The sequence below is a fragment of the Pseudophryne corroboree genome, chromosome 1 (genome assembly GCF_028390025.1).
Source record: "Pseudophryne corroboree isolate aPseCor3 chromosome 1, aPseCor3.hap2, whole genome shotgun sequence".
NCBI lineage: Eukaryota > Metazoa > Chordata > Amphibia > Anura > Myobatrachidae > Pseudophryne > Pseudophryne corroboree.
The window spans coordinates 303,844,716-303,857,330 of record NC_086444.1 but is presented as its reverse complement, the minus strand read 5'-3'; the positions used below and the strand labels follow the sequence as shown (position 1 = coordinate 303,857,330).

The window sequence follows — 12,615 nt, the reverse complement described above, 5'->3', positions numbered from 1 at the left end:
CTTTCAGTTTCATGATCAAACCTTCCAGAGTGAAACTCAAGTGTTTTGCTGCTGAGTGAACCAACTTTCACCACTTCCAGAATTCCATAAGCTTCAGTCACGTTGAGAGTCAAAATTGGTAGGATGTGATGATGGGGTGTGGAAAACTATGTTAAGAATTACACTTATTCTACAGTTGACAAAATAAGTGGATAATTTAATACTTATTTCTATGTGCCTTATAAGGCCTAATAAGAAAACCAAGTAGAAGTATCCTGTTCAGTTTGAAAGCAGCTTTGGAAGGAAACTATGAAACTGTGGAGTAGATGTATCAAACAGTGGAGAGAGATAATGTACCGACTAATCAGCTTCTTGCTGTGTTTAAAAAATCACAGCTAGAAGTAGATTGGTTGGTAATTTATCTCTCTTCACCTTTCTTTCTCCAAGGTTTGATACATGTCCCCCTATGTGATTTAGATGGGTAACAAAATAATGTATTTACTCCTTGGACCATAAAATCTGAATCACGGCTCTATAGTATTCCATTCAAAGTGTATACGGATGTTTTGTAGCTCAGGGTTATTCAAAGTACATTTCTCCAACCTCTGTGGAACTACTCATTCCAGCATGCCCTGCAACAGTTTTAGCATGTCTTAATAGCAAAATTGTGTCAGGGCATGCTGGGATGTGTAGTTCCTTAGCAGCTGGAGGGACGCATGTTTAATAGCCCTATTGTAGCTCCTTCATGCACTTTGATAGGTTTTGTTTAGTAAAGTATATAAAAGGCGCTTTTTTTGTTTTAATTATTCCCCAGCTATGAGATGATTAGATTTCCCACCTGTTTCATTCACCTCTCCTCTCTTAACTGTATCATATGTACACCTGATTAAGGCAGATATTCTAATGGTGAATCACAACATCAATAAAATTTCTAATTCAAAGTAATGTTCCTTGTAGCTGCATCCATGGGTCACTAAACATGGCGCAGAACCTCTTCCAAGTGAGGATGAGAACTGCACCTTGATAGAAGTGACTGAGGAAGAGGTGGAGAATTCAGTGAAGCACATTCCAAGCTTGGCTACAGTGGTGAGTGCATGTAATCTTTACAAGTTCACACTTCACAGTACACTATATGTATTTGTATGGTATCTTGTTCAGCAGCCTTTACCAGTCAGTGTTCTTCCTTGGAAGCAGCAGTGATAGCTCTGTAGGGTAATGCAGCAGGAGGCATCTATTACAAGCAGATGCCTCCTTGCTGCAGTAATGTTCCGACATGCATCCTAGGATGCAGCATCGGATCACTCAGTCACCATCTGGCAGCTTATGCAAGCCTGACATCTCAGCTGGGCGGGCACAACTGGGCATCTCAACTGGGCGGGCACAACTGGGCATCTCAACTGGGCGGGCACATTTAAATGCCTGCCTAGTTGTGATGTCAGGCACGACACATCGGGTAGACGATTGGTAAGTGTGTATTTAGAGCTGAATTTTAGTTCCTGCCATGTAAGAATACGAATTGCGTAAAATAATTTTGTTCAAAACTAATGCTCTTGCTTGGAGTTGACCATATCTTATAATAGCACCTACTAGCACTTGGAAAAGCAGGTTTGGGTCATTCACGTGTAAGATCAGTACAGTGATGGCGACTTTGACTTGCCCATATCTTTAATATGCAACTTTCAGGAGGATTGTCTTTGCATACCCCATATCCCTGATGTAAGTATATACATTGAAGATGGTGGCTGCATTTAAATCCAAAATTGATTCAGAATATACTGTAGCTGCAGAAAAGAAAGCACATAGACACATTTTTAGTGTCTGTACAACGGTTACAATTAAACATTTAATTCAAAGTCTCAGGCCATACTGTATGTGTTTGTTCTTTGTTGTGCCATGCCTGTCAGTACATGAAAACACCATTAAATGATGTCTTAGTCAGTGGCATAGTTCGCTCCACTGCTTTACACTGATTTGAGAATGCAGCATGTTCTCTTCATGATGCATTAGAGCATGTTGTTCCATTCATCTACGGTGCTTATTCTCCTTGGATATGCTCTTAGTGTGTTTTACAAAGAGCAAGCTCATTGAGATTATTTGGGGGAATCCAGCAGTTATGAGCTACTCAATTGTTGCTCCAATCGGGCTCTCATTATTTATGCTCGCACTCCTCTGTGGTGGTGAGTAGAAATCGCCAAAAAGTCATTCTTTTGGGCGCCCAAACAGCATTTTCCTTGTAGCGTGCTGTACTGTAGCCGGGTTTAGCTAAACCTGGTGATTTCGGACGCGACAAGTGCAAAAAACTGAAACAATTGACTATTGCCGCATCAGTTTAGACAGATGATTGGGCGTGGGAGGGCGCACATAACAATTGAACACTTTCTGGCTTTATATAGTAGCAGTTGACAAATTCAACAAAAAAATATTTACACAAAATTACAAGTTTCATTTAGTCCTGTTGGAATGTACTTTGTTTATTAGTGAAATAAGTTCTATTGAGCTTTAAAAGTGTTACTATTGCCAGAGTGAGTGATAAGTCAGTGACAGCCATCATTAGAGATTACGTCCAGCATTCTTCTTCCCAGATCTTGGTGAAGACCATGCTTCGGAAGCGCTCTTTTGGAAATCCATTTGAATGGAGCAGAAAAGAGGAACGGTCTATGTCCTCTCCTGGAAATCTACAGGCGTAAGTAGCATTTGGAATATTAATTGTAATCTATTATTATTTATTGTAGTCTGTTATTGCATATGCATCACTGGACACACCACTACAGTGCTACACCTCTGCAATAAAGTACTGCATATACCGCTTACAGATTAAGGGGCCTATTTAAGGAGATATATGAGATTGCAATAGCAGCCCCCATAGTATTCTGTGAGGGCTGCTATATTGTGAGATTTACCATTCCAGCCCTGTTACCTAACGGCATCTTAAGATGGGCTAGTAAGTGTAATCTATTACCTCCCCAGTAATTGCGACTCACACATGCCTAGTAGGCCGGTCTGATAACCTTGCATGGGCAGTAGGCCGCCCAAGGTCCCGCATCATAAAGTAAAGTGGTCTCTGATCCAGTCACTTTACTTTACACACTGACAGGGACAGACTCCTCTCAGAGCCCCTGTCCATGCATGTGATTTTCAATACATTCGGCAAATAGCGGCGCTAATAAATTCTATTTATCAGATCTAAATCCAATAAATAATTAATGGCCCCCTATGTGTCCACTAATCCCCAAAGTGTAAGTGTTCAGTATGGACCATGAAAGTAACATATACTGTTCAGCCTTACCCTGACTATCCGCCATAGCTCTGTGTTACCTGGCTGCTCCACAGCGGAAGCCCTTACCTCATTTTTAGGACAGTGTCCTCCTGGGATGTGATGCAGGTCAAAAAGCAATTCCTTGAGCTACTGTGACATCACTGGCTATGCCCACAGTGTCTAAATTCTCCAAATATACATTTTATACTGTGACTTTTGCTATTGACTGTAATGTTTATATAGGAGCTAATTATCACAGAGCAGTGCAAACTTAATTATATTATTAAACTCCGTATTCCCAATTCTTATATATACAGGGGCACATTCAGTTTAATTAAAGCTTGCTGCCCCAGGCATTGAGCCCCACAGGGGAAACTTATTGCCGATTATCCCTGGCAGCCTCAGGAGCTGCTAGGAAAAATCTGTGCATCTAGCTAGCCGCACATCCAGTGTTCTCCTCCTAATCATTAACCCTCTCCCAAGTACCAAACTGTAACACCACCCCACAGCCTAACCCTAACCTCCCCCTGAGCATGTTGAAGTATTGGCTGTCGACATTTCACCACTGTTGACATCATGACTGTCAGCAGTGTATGTTGATTAAATGACTGCATCCCATTTTGACCACCCCAACCTAAATATAAATATTGAAGCTTGTACACTGGCCCCAGCAGCCATGGAAAAATCATACAGATTAAATTAAATAGACATATAATACCATAGGAGTGTGTGTGGCTAGGCCTCCTCTTTACTGTAACTGACCTGTCATTCAATAATAATTCTATATGACAGTACAGCCGTTCATGCATGCTATTTCTGTATATATACAGGCTGAACTCTGATCAAACAGTGCATAGCATAACATCAATATGCCATAGTGTGGAAACAATAAAATAGGATTTATCATCTACCAGTAAATAATTTTTTCGCAGTACGTAGAGGATACTGGGGTCCACATTAGTACCATGGGGTATAGATGGGTCCACTAGGAGCCATGTGCACCTAAAGAAATCAATAGTGTGGGCTGGCTCCTCCCTCTATGCCCCTCCTACCAGACTCAGTCTAGAAACAGTGCCCGAGGAGACGGACATACTTCAAGAGAAGGATTTAACTGAACAGCGGTGAGATTTGAACCAGCACACACAAACAAGAGCAAAGCCATGCTAACCAAACTTGAACAGGAACAGCAACGGCTGAACCAACAATAATACTTAACCAAGTAACAGTGCAGAAAAACGAAGCACCGGGCGGGCGCCCAGTATCCTCTATGGACTACGAGAAAAGGATTTACCGGCAGGTAATTAAAATCCTATTTTCTCTTACGCCCTAGAGGATACTGGGGTCCACATTAGTACCATGGGGATGTACCAAAGCTCCCAAACTGGGTGGGAGAGTGCTGAGGTTCCTGCAGAACTGATTGACCAAACTGAAGGTCCTCAGAGGCCAAAGTATCGAACTTGTAGAACTTAGCAAACGTGTTCAATCCTGACCAAGAAGCTGCTCGGCAGAGCTGTAAAGCCAAGACACCGTAGGCCGCCGCCCAAGAAGAACCCACTGACCTAGTAGAGTGGGCCTGTACTTTAGGAACTGGCAATCCTGCCGATGAATAAGCATGCTGGATAGTGAGCCCGATCCAGCGAGCAATAGACTGCTTTGAAGCAGGGCAATCAATTTTCTTGGGATCATAGAGAACAAACAGCGAGTCAGATTTTCTGTGACGAGCTATCCTCTTCACGTAGATCTTCAAAGCCCTCACAACATCCAGGGACTTTGAGGTAGCAGATTTGTCAGTTAGCACTGGAACCACAATACCAAAAAGAAAATAATCAGCAGCTGTTAGAGGAGTGTGTAATGCTCCTATAAAAATTGTAGAGGCAAATAAACAGCACTTGTGGTTTCAGGGTAAAATTAGATACATATATACTGCATTTGAAATTTAAACAATTTATTAAAACAATTAAATAAAAGCAATAAGATATCAATTAATATAGTATTATTGGACTATAGCAGTATGTTCTGATAATATAAAAATATATACAGGTGAGTCTATGGACAGGAAATTTCAGATCCTCATATTAATTTATAGAGGATATGGCAAGTCAGTCTCTCTGAAATTAAATGCCGGTCTTAATTTCACATAAGTTAATTGGTAGTATTTTTCCGGTATATTACCCAGCAAGTCGTGAGAAGACGTTTTAGCTGGAGATGAGTGTCCATTTAGTCCTATTTGCAGGAAGCTGCTTGCAGACTGCTGATGGATAGATAATCTCCTTAGTACTTCTGATGGTTATCAGTTTCTCAGGTATAAGCTGGTCCGGTTTATCAGTCCATAGATGCAGTGTGGAATATCGGGGGTCATTTCGAGTTGTTCGCTCGCTAGCAGATTTTAGCAGCATTGCACACGCTAGGCCGCTGCCCTCTGGGAGTGTATCTTAGCTTAGCAGAATTGCGAATAGAAATTTCTTAGCAGTTTCTGAGAAGCTCGAGACTTACTCCTACACTGCGATCAGCTGAGCCCGTTTTGCTCCTGGTTTGACGTCACAAACACGCCCTGCGTTCGGCCAGCCACTCCCCCGTTTCTCCAGACACTCCCGCGTTTTTTCCTGGCACGCCTGCGTTTTTTCGCACACTCCCAGAAAACGGCCAGTTTCCGCCCAGAAACACCCACTTCCTGTCAATCACACTCCGATCACTTCAATGATGAAATATCTTCGTTCGGACGTGAGTAAATCTACTAAGTTTTGTGCTAAAATACTAACCGCATGCGCACTGCGTACCATGCGCATGCGCATTTTTGCCGTAATCGCTCCGTTGCTAAAATCGGCAACGAGCGAACAACTCGGAATGACCCCCATTGTCCAATAGAAAGCTCAACGCGTTTCTGTGTAGCAAAGCCTACACCTTTGTCAGGAGCAGATCGTTGTGTGTAACTCCCGGCTGCTATATTTATACCTCCTTAATTTTGTAAGGCAGCACAGGTGAATGAATAGGTATTTATTCAAAAGCAGTCTAAAATAGTTAACAATTTCGTCCAACAGAAGACAGTCTTAACATAAATCACAAGTAATCAAAAGTACAAAATATCAAATAAATCAAAAAGAAATTAAAATATTTATAAATATACAGGTTCTTTTCACATGATTGGGTCAGCTTATCATAAGCAGCCCAGCTCGATAAATATATATATCTGTAAAACGAACTAAATAGTTAGTCAGTGATTTGTGTTAGAATATGTGTGGCATCGTTACTTAAATAGACAAAAAATTGTATATATTCTGTTTATTAAACCAAAATAATCATAATGTGATTGTACTTTCAATTCTGGACATAGGGTCACATGATCGGAACATAGGTGTGACGTAACTCCCTATCAAAATTATTGTGGAGTCACGTGGTCACACAAACCAATCAAAACTTAATGTCATTGCTGACGAGTTCTGAGTTCAGCTCTATCCTCATAAAAAACCAAATAGGGGCTTTTGTGAGACAACGCCCCCGGTTCGGACACACGCCTTGCGTAAGCCAAGGCTAACCGTGTAACACAAAAAAAGAGAAAACCAAGAGAGCGCTAGTTCACATTTGATGTGGATATTTTATTTATATTAAATGAAAAAAAGTTATAAGAAATTTATTATTTTTCTAGCAATGTTTAAAACATTTCAACTTATTGCCGGCCGGCAGAAACACTCTCACCACATAAATAAATAATAATAACTCTAAAACAGGACAATTCCCTTTCTTAAAAAAGAACAATTTGCATGAGTCCTATAATTACAACTATTTAGATAATAATCAGTGAATGCTTCACAATTTTTCTCATAAATTGTATGTGTATTAGTTTTAACCATGGATGAAATACTAGTCACATATTTTAAGCAAGGTCTCTCCAGAAAATTGAAACCTGTATTAAGTTGCTTTTTGAAATCTTGCTACAATGTAACAGTTCACGTGTCAAAATTGTGAAGAAATGCTGAAGATATTCCTGGGTATATTTATGAAACAGTGAAACGACATTCGAATAAGCTGTAATGATTAATGGCAATTGCTTTCACTGGTAATTATTTGCTCTTAGATGGACATGCTTGTTAAGCCAATATACTTCCACAGATGTTTGAGCCAGTGATACGTATCATGTACTGAAAGTATAGAATGAATGTTTTTGTCATGCAAATGTCTCTGAAGCAATCACCGTGCGTGTGATAGTGCTCCCGGCTGATTGACTCACCGATCACCTGTTGGATATGGGACTTGAATTTCTCATCTATCCACGGCAGCAGACAGTTCGTCCTCCCGGCCTTTGATGGTATTCACTTATACCTTTAGCCTTATCCGGAGTCCGTGAGTTCAAGCTGGTAGTGGTTTTCCCTTCTCAGGTGGTGTCGGTTCACACATACAGCATGTGACACTGAGGAAGCTGCCGATATTGAGGAGTAGGCGGAGAAACGCGTCTGTCTATCATTGCCCGCACAGGTAGCGGAGGAATCCATACGTAGGAACTCACACCAGCTGATCGGTGTGAACCGACACCACCTGAGAAGGGAAAACCACTACCAGCTTGAACTCACGGACTCCGGATAAGGCTAAAGGTATAAGTGAATACCATCAAAGGCCGGGAGGACGAACTGTCTGCTGCCGTGGATAGATGAGAAATTCAAGTCCCATATCCAACAGGTGATCGGTGAGTCAATCAGCCGGGAGCACTATCACACGCACGGTGATTGCTTCAGAGACATTTGCATGACAAAAACATTCATTCTATACTTTCAGTACATGATACGTATCACTGGCTCAAACATCTGTGGAAGTATATTGGCTTAACAAGCATGTCCATCTAAGAGCAAATAATTACCAGTGAAAGCAATTGCCATTAATCATTACAGCTTATTCGAATGTCGTTTCACTGTTTCATAAATATACCCAGGAATATCTTCAGCATTTCTTCACAATTTTGACACGTGAACTGTTACATTGTAGCAAGATTTCAAAAAGCAACTTAATACAGGTTTCAATTTTCTGGAGAGACCTTGCTTAAAATATGTGACTAGTATTTCATCCATGGTTAAAACTAATACACATACAATTTATGAGAAAAATTGTGAAGCATTCACTGATTATTATCTAAATAGTTGTAATTATAGGACTCATGCAAATTGTTCTTTTTTAAGAAAGGGAATTGTCCTGTTTTAGAGTTATTATTATTTATTTATGTGGTGAGAGTGTTTCTGCCGGCCGGCAATAAGTTGAAATGTTTTAAACATTGCTAGAAAAATAATAAATTTCTTATAACTTTTTTTCATTTAATATAAATAAAATATCCACATCAAATGTGAACTAGCGCTCTCTTGGTTTTCTCTTTTTTTGTGTTTTATAATTGGGGCATATATACCAATAGCCCCATAGAGAGCAGCTTCAAAACATTTGTGTAAATCACAGCGCCAGGTTTGGTTCATTCTTTAACCGTGTAACAGTTTTCCACATAAGAAACTTAATGTCAACCTCCTGTAAAGGTTCAAACCAGTCCGATTGCAGAAACTGCAACACCACGTTAAGATCCCAAGGTGCCGTGGGAGGCACGAAGGGCGGTTGGATGTGCAGAACACCCTTCAAGAATGTCTGAACCTCAGGGAGGGAAGCCAGTTGTTTCTGGAAGAAGATGGACAAGTCTGAAATCTGGACTTTCAAGGAGCCCAAACGTAGGCCCATATCCACACCCGAATGTAGAAAATGGAGAAAACGTCCCAGTTGAAATTCCACTGCAGGAATTTTCCTGTTTTCACACCACGAGACATATTTTTTCCAAATACGGTGGTAATGTTTAGACGTTACCCCTTTCCTAGTTTGCATCAGGGTAGGAATAACCTTGTTCGGAATGCCTTTCTGGGCTAAAATCTGACGTTCAACTTCCATGCTGTCAAACGTAGCCGCAGTAAGTCTTGATAGATGAACGGCCCCTGTAGCAGAAGATCCTCTCACAGAGGTAGAGGCCACGGGTCCTCCAGGAGCAACTCCAGTAGATCCGCATACCAGGCCCTTCTCGCCCAATCTGGAGCAATGAGAAGTGCTTGAACCTTTTCCCTTTTTATTCTCTTGAGAATTCTTGGGATTAGTGGAAGAGGTGGGAACACGTAAACCATCTGGTAAACCCATGGAGTCACCAGAGCCTCCACCACCACTAGTGTATTCAATACAATATATTACCACTTTGCATCCTATTTCTAGGTATACAGTCCAGCCAACAAAAAATTAAGATAAAACACAGTTTTTTAAAGCACCAGGTGGACAAGTAGAAACCGTATAACAATTTGGCGTCTAGAGAGTCCGGTGAGACAATTCCTTAACATTTGATATTTGTGCTGAAGTATCAGAACGATGTAAACCCGTCACTGATTGAAAAAACTTTTTTACTGACTTAAGATTTTTTATGAATAAATGAACTGTGTTTTATCTTAATTTTTTGTTGCCTGGACTGCATACCTAGAAATAGGATGCAAAGTGGTATTATATTGTATTGAATACACTTGTGGAATAGAAACAGCGCTGAGATTTTTTAAAGGACTTTTTTTTTTTTCTACATGGTATATGGCTGATGGGCTGATCAGCAATTTCCTTTAAAAAGACTCAGCTGCAGTTTTATACCAAGCGCTTTGGATAAGGTTCTCACACTCTCGATTTTTTTGTCCACCACCACTGCTTGTGGGTCCCTCGACCTGGAACAATAGCGCTATAGCTTCTTGTTGAGACAAGAGGCCATCATGTCTATCTGTGGAATTCCCCACCGACTTGTTAAGGACTCGAACACCTGCGGGTGAAGGCCCCACTCTCCTGGATGGAGGTCGTGTCTGCTGAAGAAGTCCACTTCCCAGTTGTCTACTCCCGGAATGAAGATTACCGACAGCGCCACCGCGTGTCTTTCTGCCCAGAGGAGAATTTTTGTTACCTCTGACATTGCAGCTCTGCTCTTCATTCCGCCCTGTCGGTTTATGTATGTTACGCCCATCACATTGTCCGACTGAACCTGAATGGCTTGATCTTGAAGAAGATGAGATGCCTGTAGAAGGGCGTTGTATATGGCCCTTAGTTCCAGAATGTTGATCGGGAGAATGGCTTCCTGACTTGAAGACCTTTTCCTTGAAACTGTTCCCCCTGAGTGACTGCTCCCCAACCACTGAGGCTTGCGTCTGTGGTTAACAGAATCCAATTCTGAATCCCGAACCGTCGACCCTCGGTTAGGTGAGAAGTCTGGAGCCACCACAGAAGAGAAATCCTGGCTTTTGGTGACAGACGTATCCTCTGGTGCATGTAAAGATGTGATCCGGATCATTTGTCTAACAGATCCAGCTGGAATGGCCTGGCATGAAACCTTCCGTACTGCAGAGCCTTGTAAGAGGCTACCATTTTCCTAGAAGGCGAATGCACAGATGCACCAATATCCGGGTTGGTTTTAGGACATCCCGCACCATTGACTGTATTACCAATGCCTTTTCCAACAGAAGGAACACCTTTTGTTCCTCTGTATCCAGGATCATTCCTAGGAATGGAAGCCTCCGTGTAGGTTCCAGGTGGAATTTTGGCAGGTTCAGAATCCACCCGTGTTCCTAGAGAAGTCTGGTTGAGAGGGCAATGCTGTCCAACAACCTCTCCCTGGAAGGCGCTTTTATCAGCAGGTCGTCCAGGTATGGTATCATGTTCACTCCCTGTTTGCGGAGGAGAAACATCATCTCTGCCATCACCTTGGCGAAAACTCTCGGTGCCGTGGAGAGGCCAAATGGCAGGCCCTGAAACTGGAAGTGACAGTCCTGCAGTGCAAACCTAAGATACACCTGACGAGGCGGCCAAATCGGAATGTGAAGGTACGCATCCTTGATGTCGAGAGACACCAGGAATTCCCCCTCCTCCAGACCTGAGATCACCACTCTCAGAGACTCCATCTTGAACTTGAACACCCGTAAGTACGGGTTCAGTGACTTGAGGTTTAAAATGGGCCTTACCGAACCATCCGGTTTCAGTACCACAAACAGGTTGGAATAAAACACTTTGTTTTGCAGGTGAAGAGGAACTGGAACAATGACCCGAGTCAGTACCAGTTTTTGAATTGCTGCTTGTAAGGTCGAACTGGCTTCTGGAGGAGCTGGTAAGTCGGATTTGAAGAATCTGTAAGGTGGGAGTTCCTGAAACTCCAGTCTTTATCCCTGTGCTATAAGATCTTTGACACAGGGAACCTGGCATGACGTTGCCCAAATGTGACTGAAACAACTTAACCGGTTATATAGATGGTATTATGTACCATCTCGCTTGAGCAAAATGTACCCGGATACGTCGGATAGATGCTGGAGAGGATGCGGCGCAGAAGGCTCTTTCCTACACATATGGTGGTCATGTCCTAAAATAGTGCATATGTGGAGGGAAGTGATTAACTTTATCTCTAGTTTGTTGCAGATTTCTATTCCTTCTGACCCTAAATACATTCTCCTCCCCTTAAGCCTACCAACATTAACAAAATTTCAAAATAAATTGTTACGTCATATAGTATCCGCAACAACATGTCAAGTAGCTGCAGATTGGAAAAACCCTATCCCGCCTTCCATGCAATCTATAATTGCCCGTATCTGGTACGTTTACCGCATGGACTACATGACTAGCATCATAAATTGCTCCCCTAAGTCATTCGAGAAAATTTGGAGTCCATGGCTGGCCACCAAGCATGCCTTTTCAAACTTTAATTTCTGATACCCTGCACCATATTTGATGGGACCCTCCCGGGGACTCTGTCCTATCCTATCCTGTCCATTCCTCTCCTTTTTTCTCTTCTTCTCTGTCTTTCTCTCTTCTCGACCTTCTTCTACTCTTACTCTTTAATGTTAGTCGGTTAGCTATGCTGCTGACTGGCCTTTTTATTTTATACCACCCGCTTTCTGGGTCAAAAATGGGTCACTGTTTTCTCTGACGTCCTAGTGGATGCTGGGAACTCCGTAAGGACCATGGGGAATAGACGGGCTCCGCAGGAGACTGGGCACTCTAAGAAAAAATTAGGACTACTGGTGTGCACTGGCTCCTCCCTCTATGCCCCTCCTCCAGACCTCAGTTAGAATCTGTGCCCGGCTCGAGCTGGTTGCACACTAGGGGTTCTCCTGAGCTTCTAGTAAAGAAAGTATTTATTAGATTTTTTATTTTCAGTGAGATCTGCTGGCAACAGACTCACTGCTACGAGGGACTTAGGGGAGAGAAGCGAACCTACCTGCTTGCAGCTCGCTTGGGCTTCTAGGCTACTGGACACCATTACCTCCAGAGGGATCGAACACAAGCCCAGCCTCGGTCGTCCGGTCCCGGAGCCGCGCCGCCGTCCCCCTTGCAGAGCCAGAAGCAAGAAGAACGTCCTGGAA

The 12,615-nt window shown here is 42.4% G+C and overlaps 1 protein-coding gene across 2 annotated transcripts in view; it reads left to right on the top strand.

Annotated features, from left to right (window-relative positions):
- CAMKK2 (calcium/calmodulin dependent protein kinase kinase 2) overlaps positions 1-12,615 on the top strand; it is a 160,974-nt gene that overhangs the window by 135,289 nt on the left and 13,070 nt on the right. For both annotated transcript variants that reach the window (XM_063964424.1, XM_063964423.1), the window contains exons 14-15: positions 937-1,065; positions 2,562-2,662. In XM_063964424.1, coding sequence (XP_063820494.1) covers positions 937-1,065; positions 2,562-2,662 — 230 coding nt within the window. The remainder of the gene's footprint in view (positions 1-936; positions 1,066-2,561; positions 2,663-12,615) is intronic.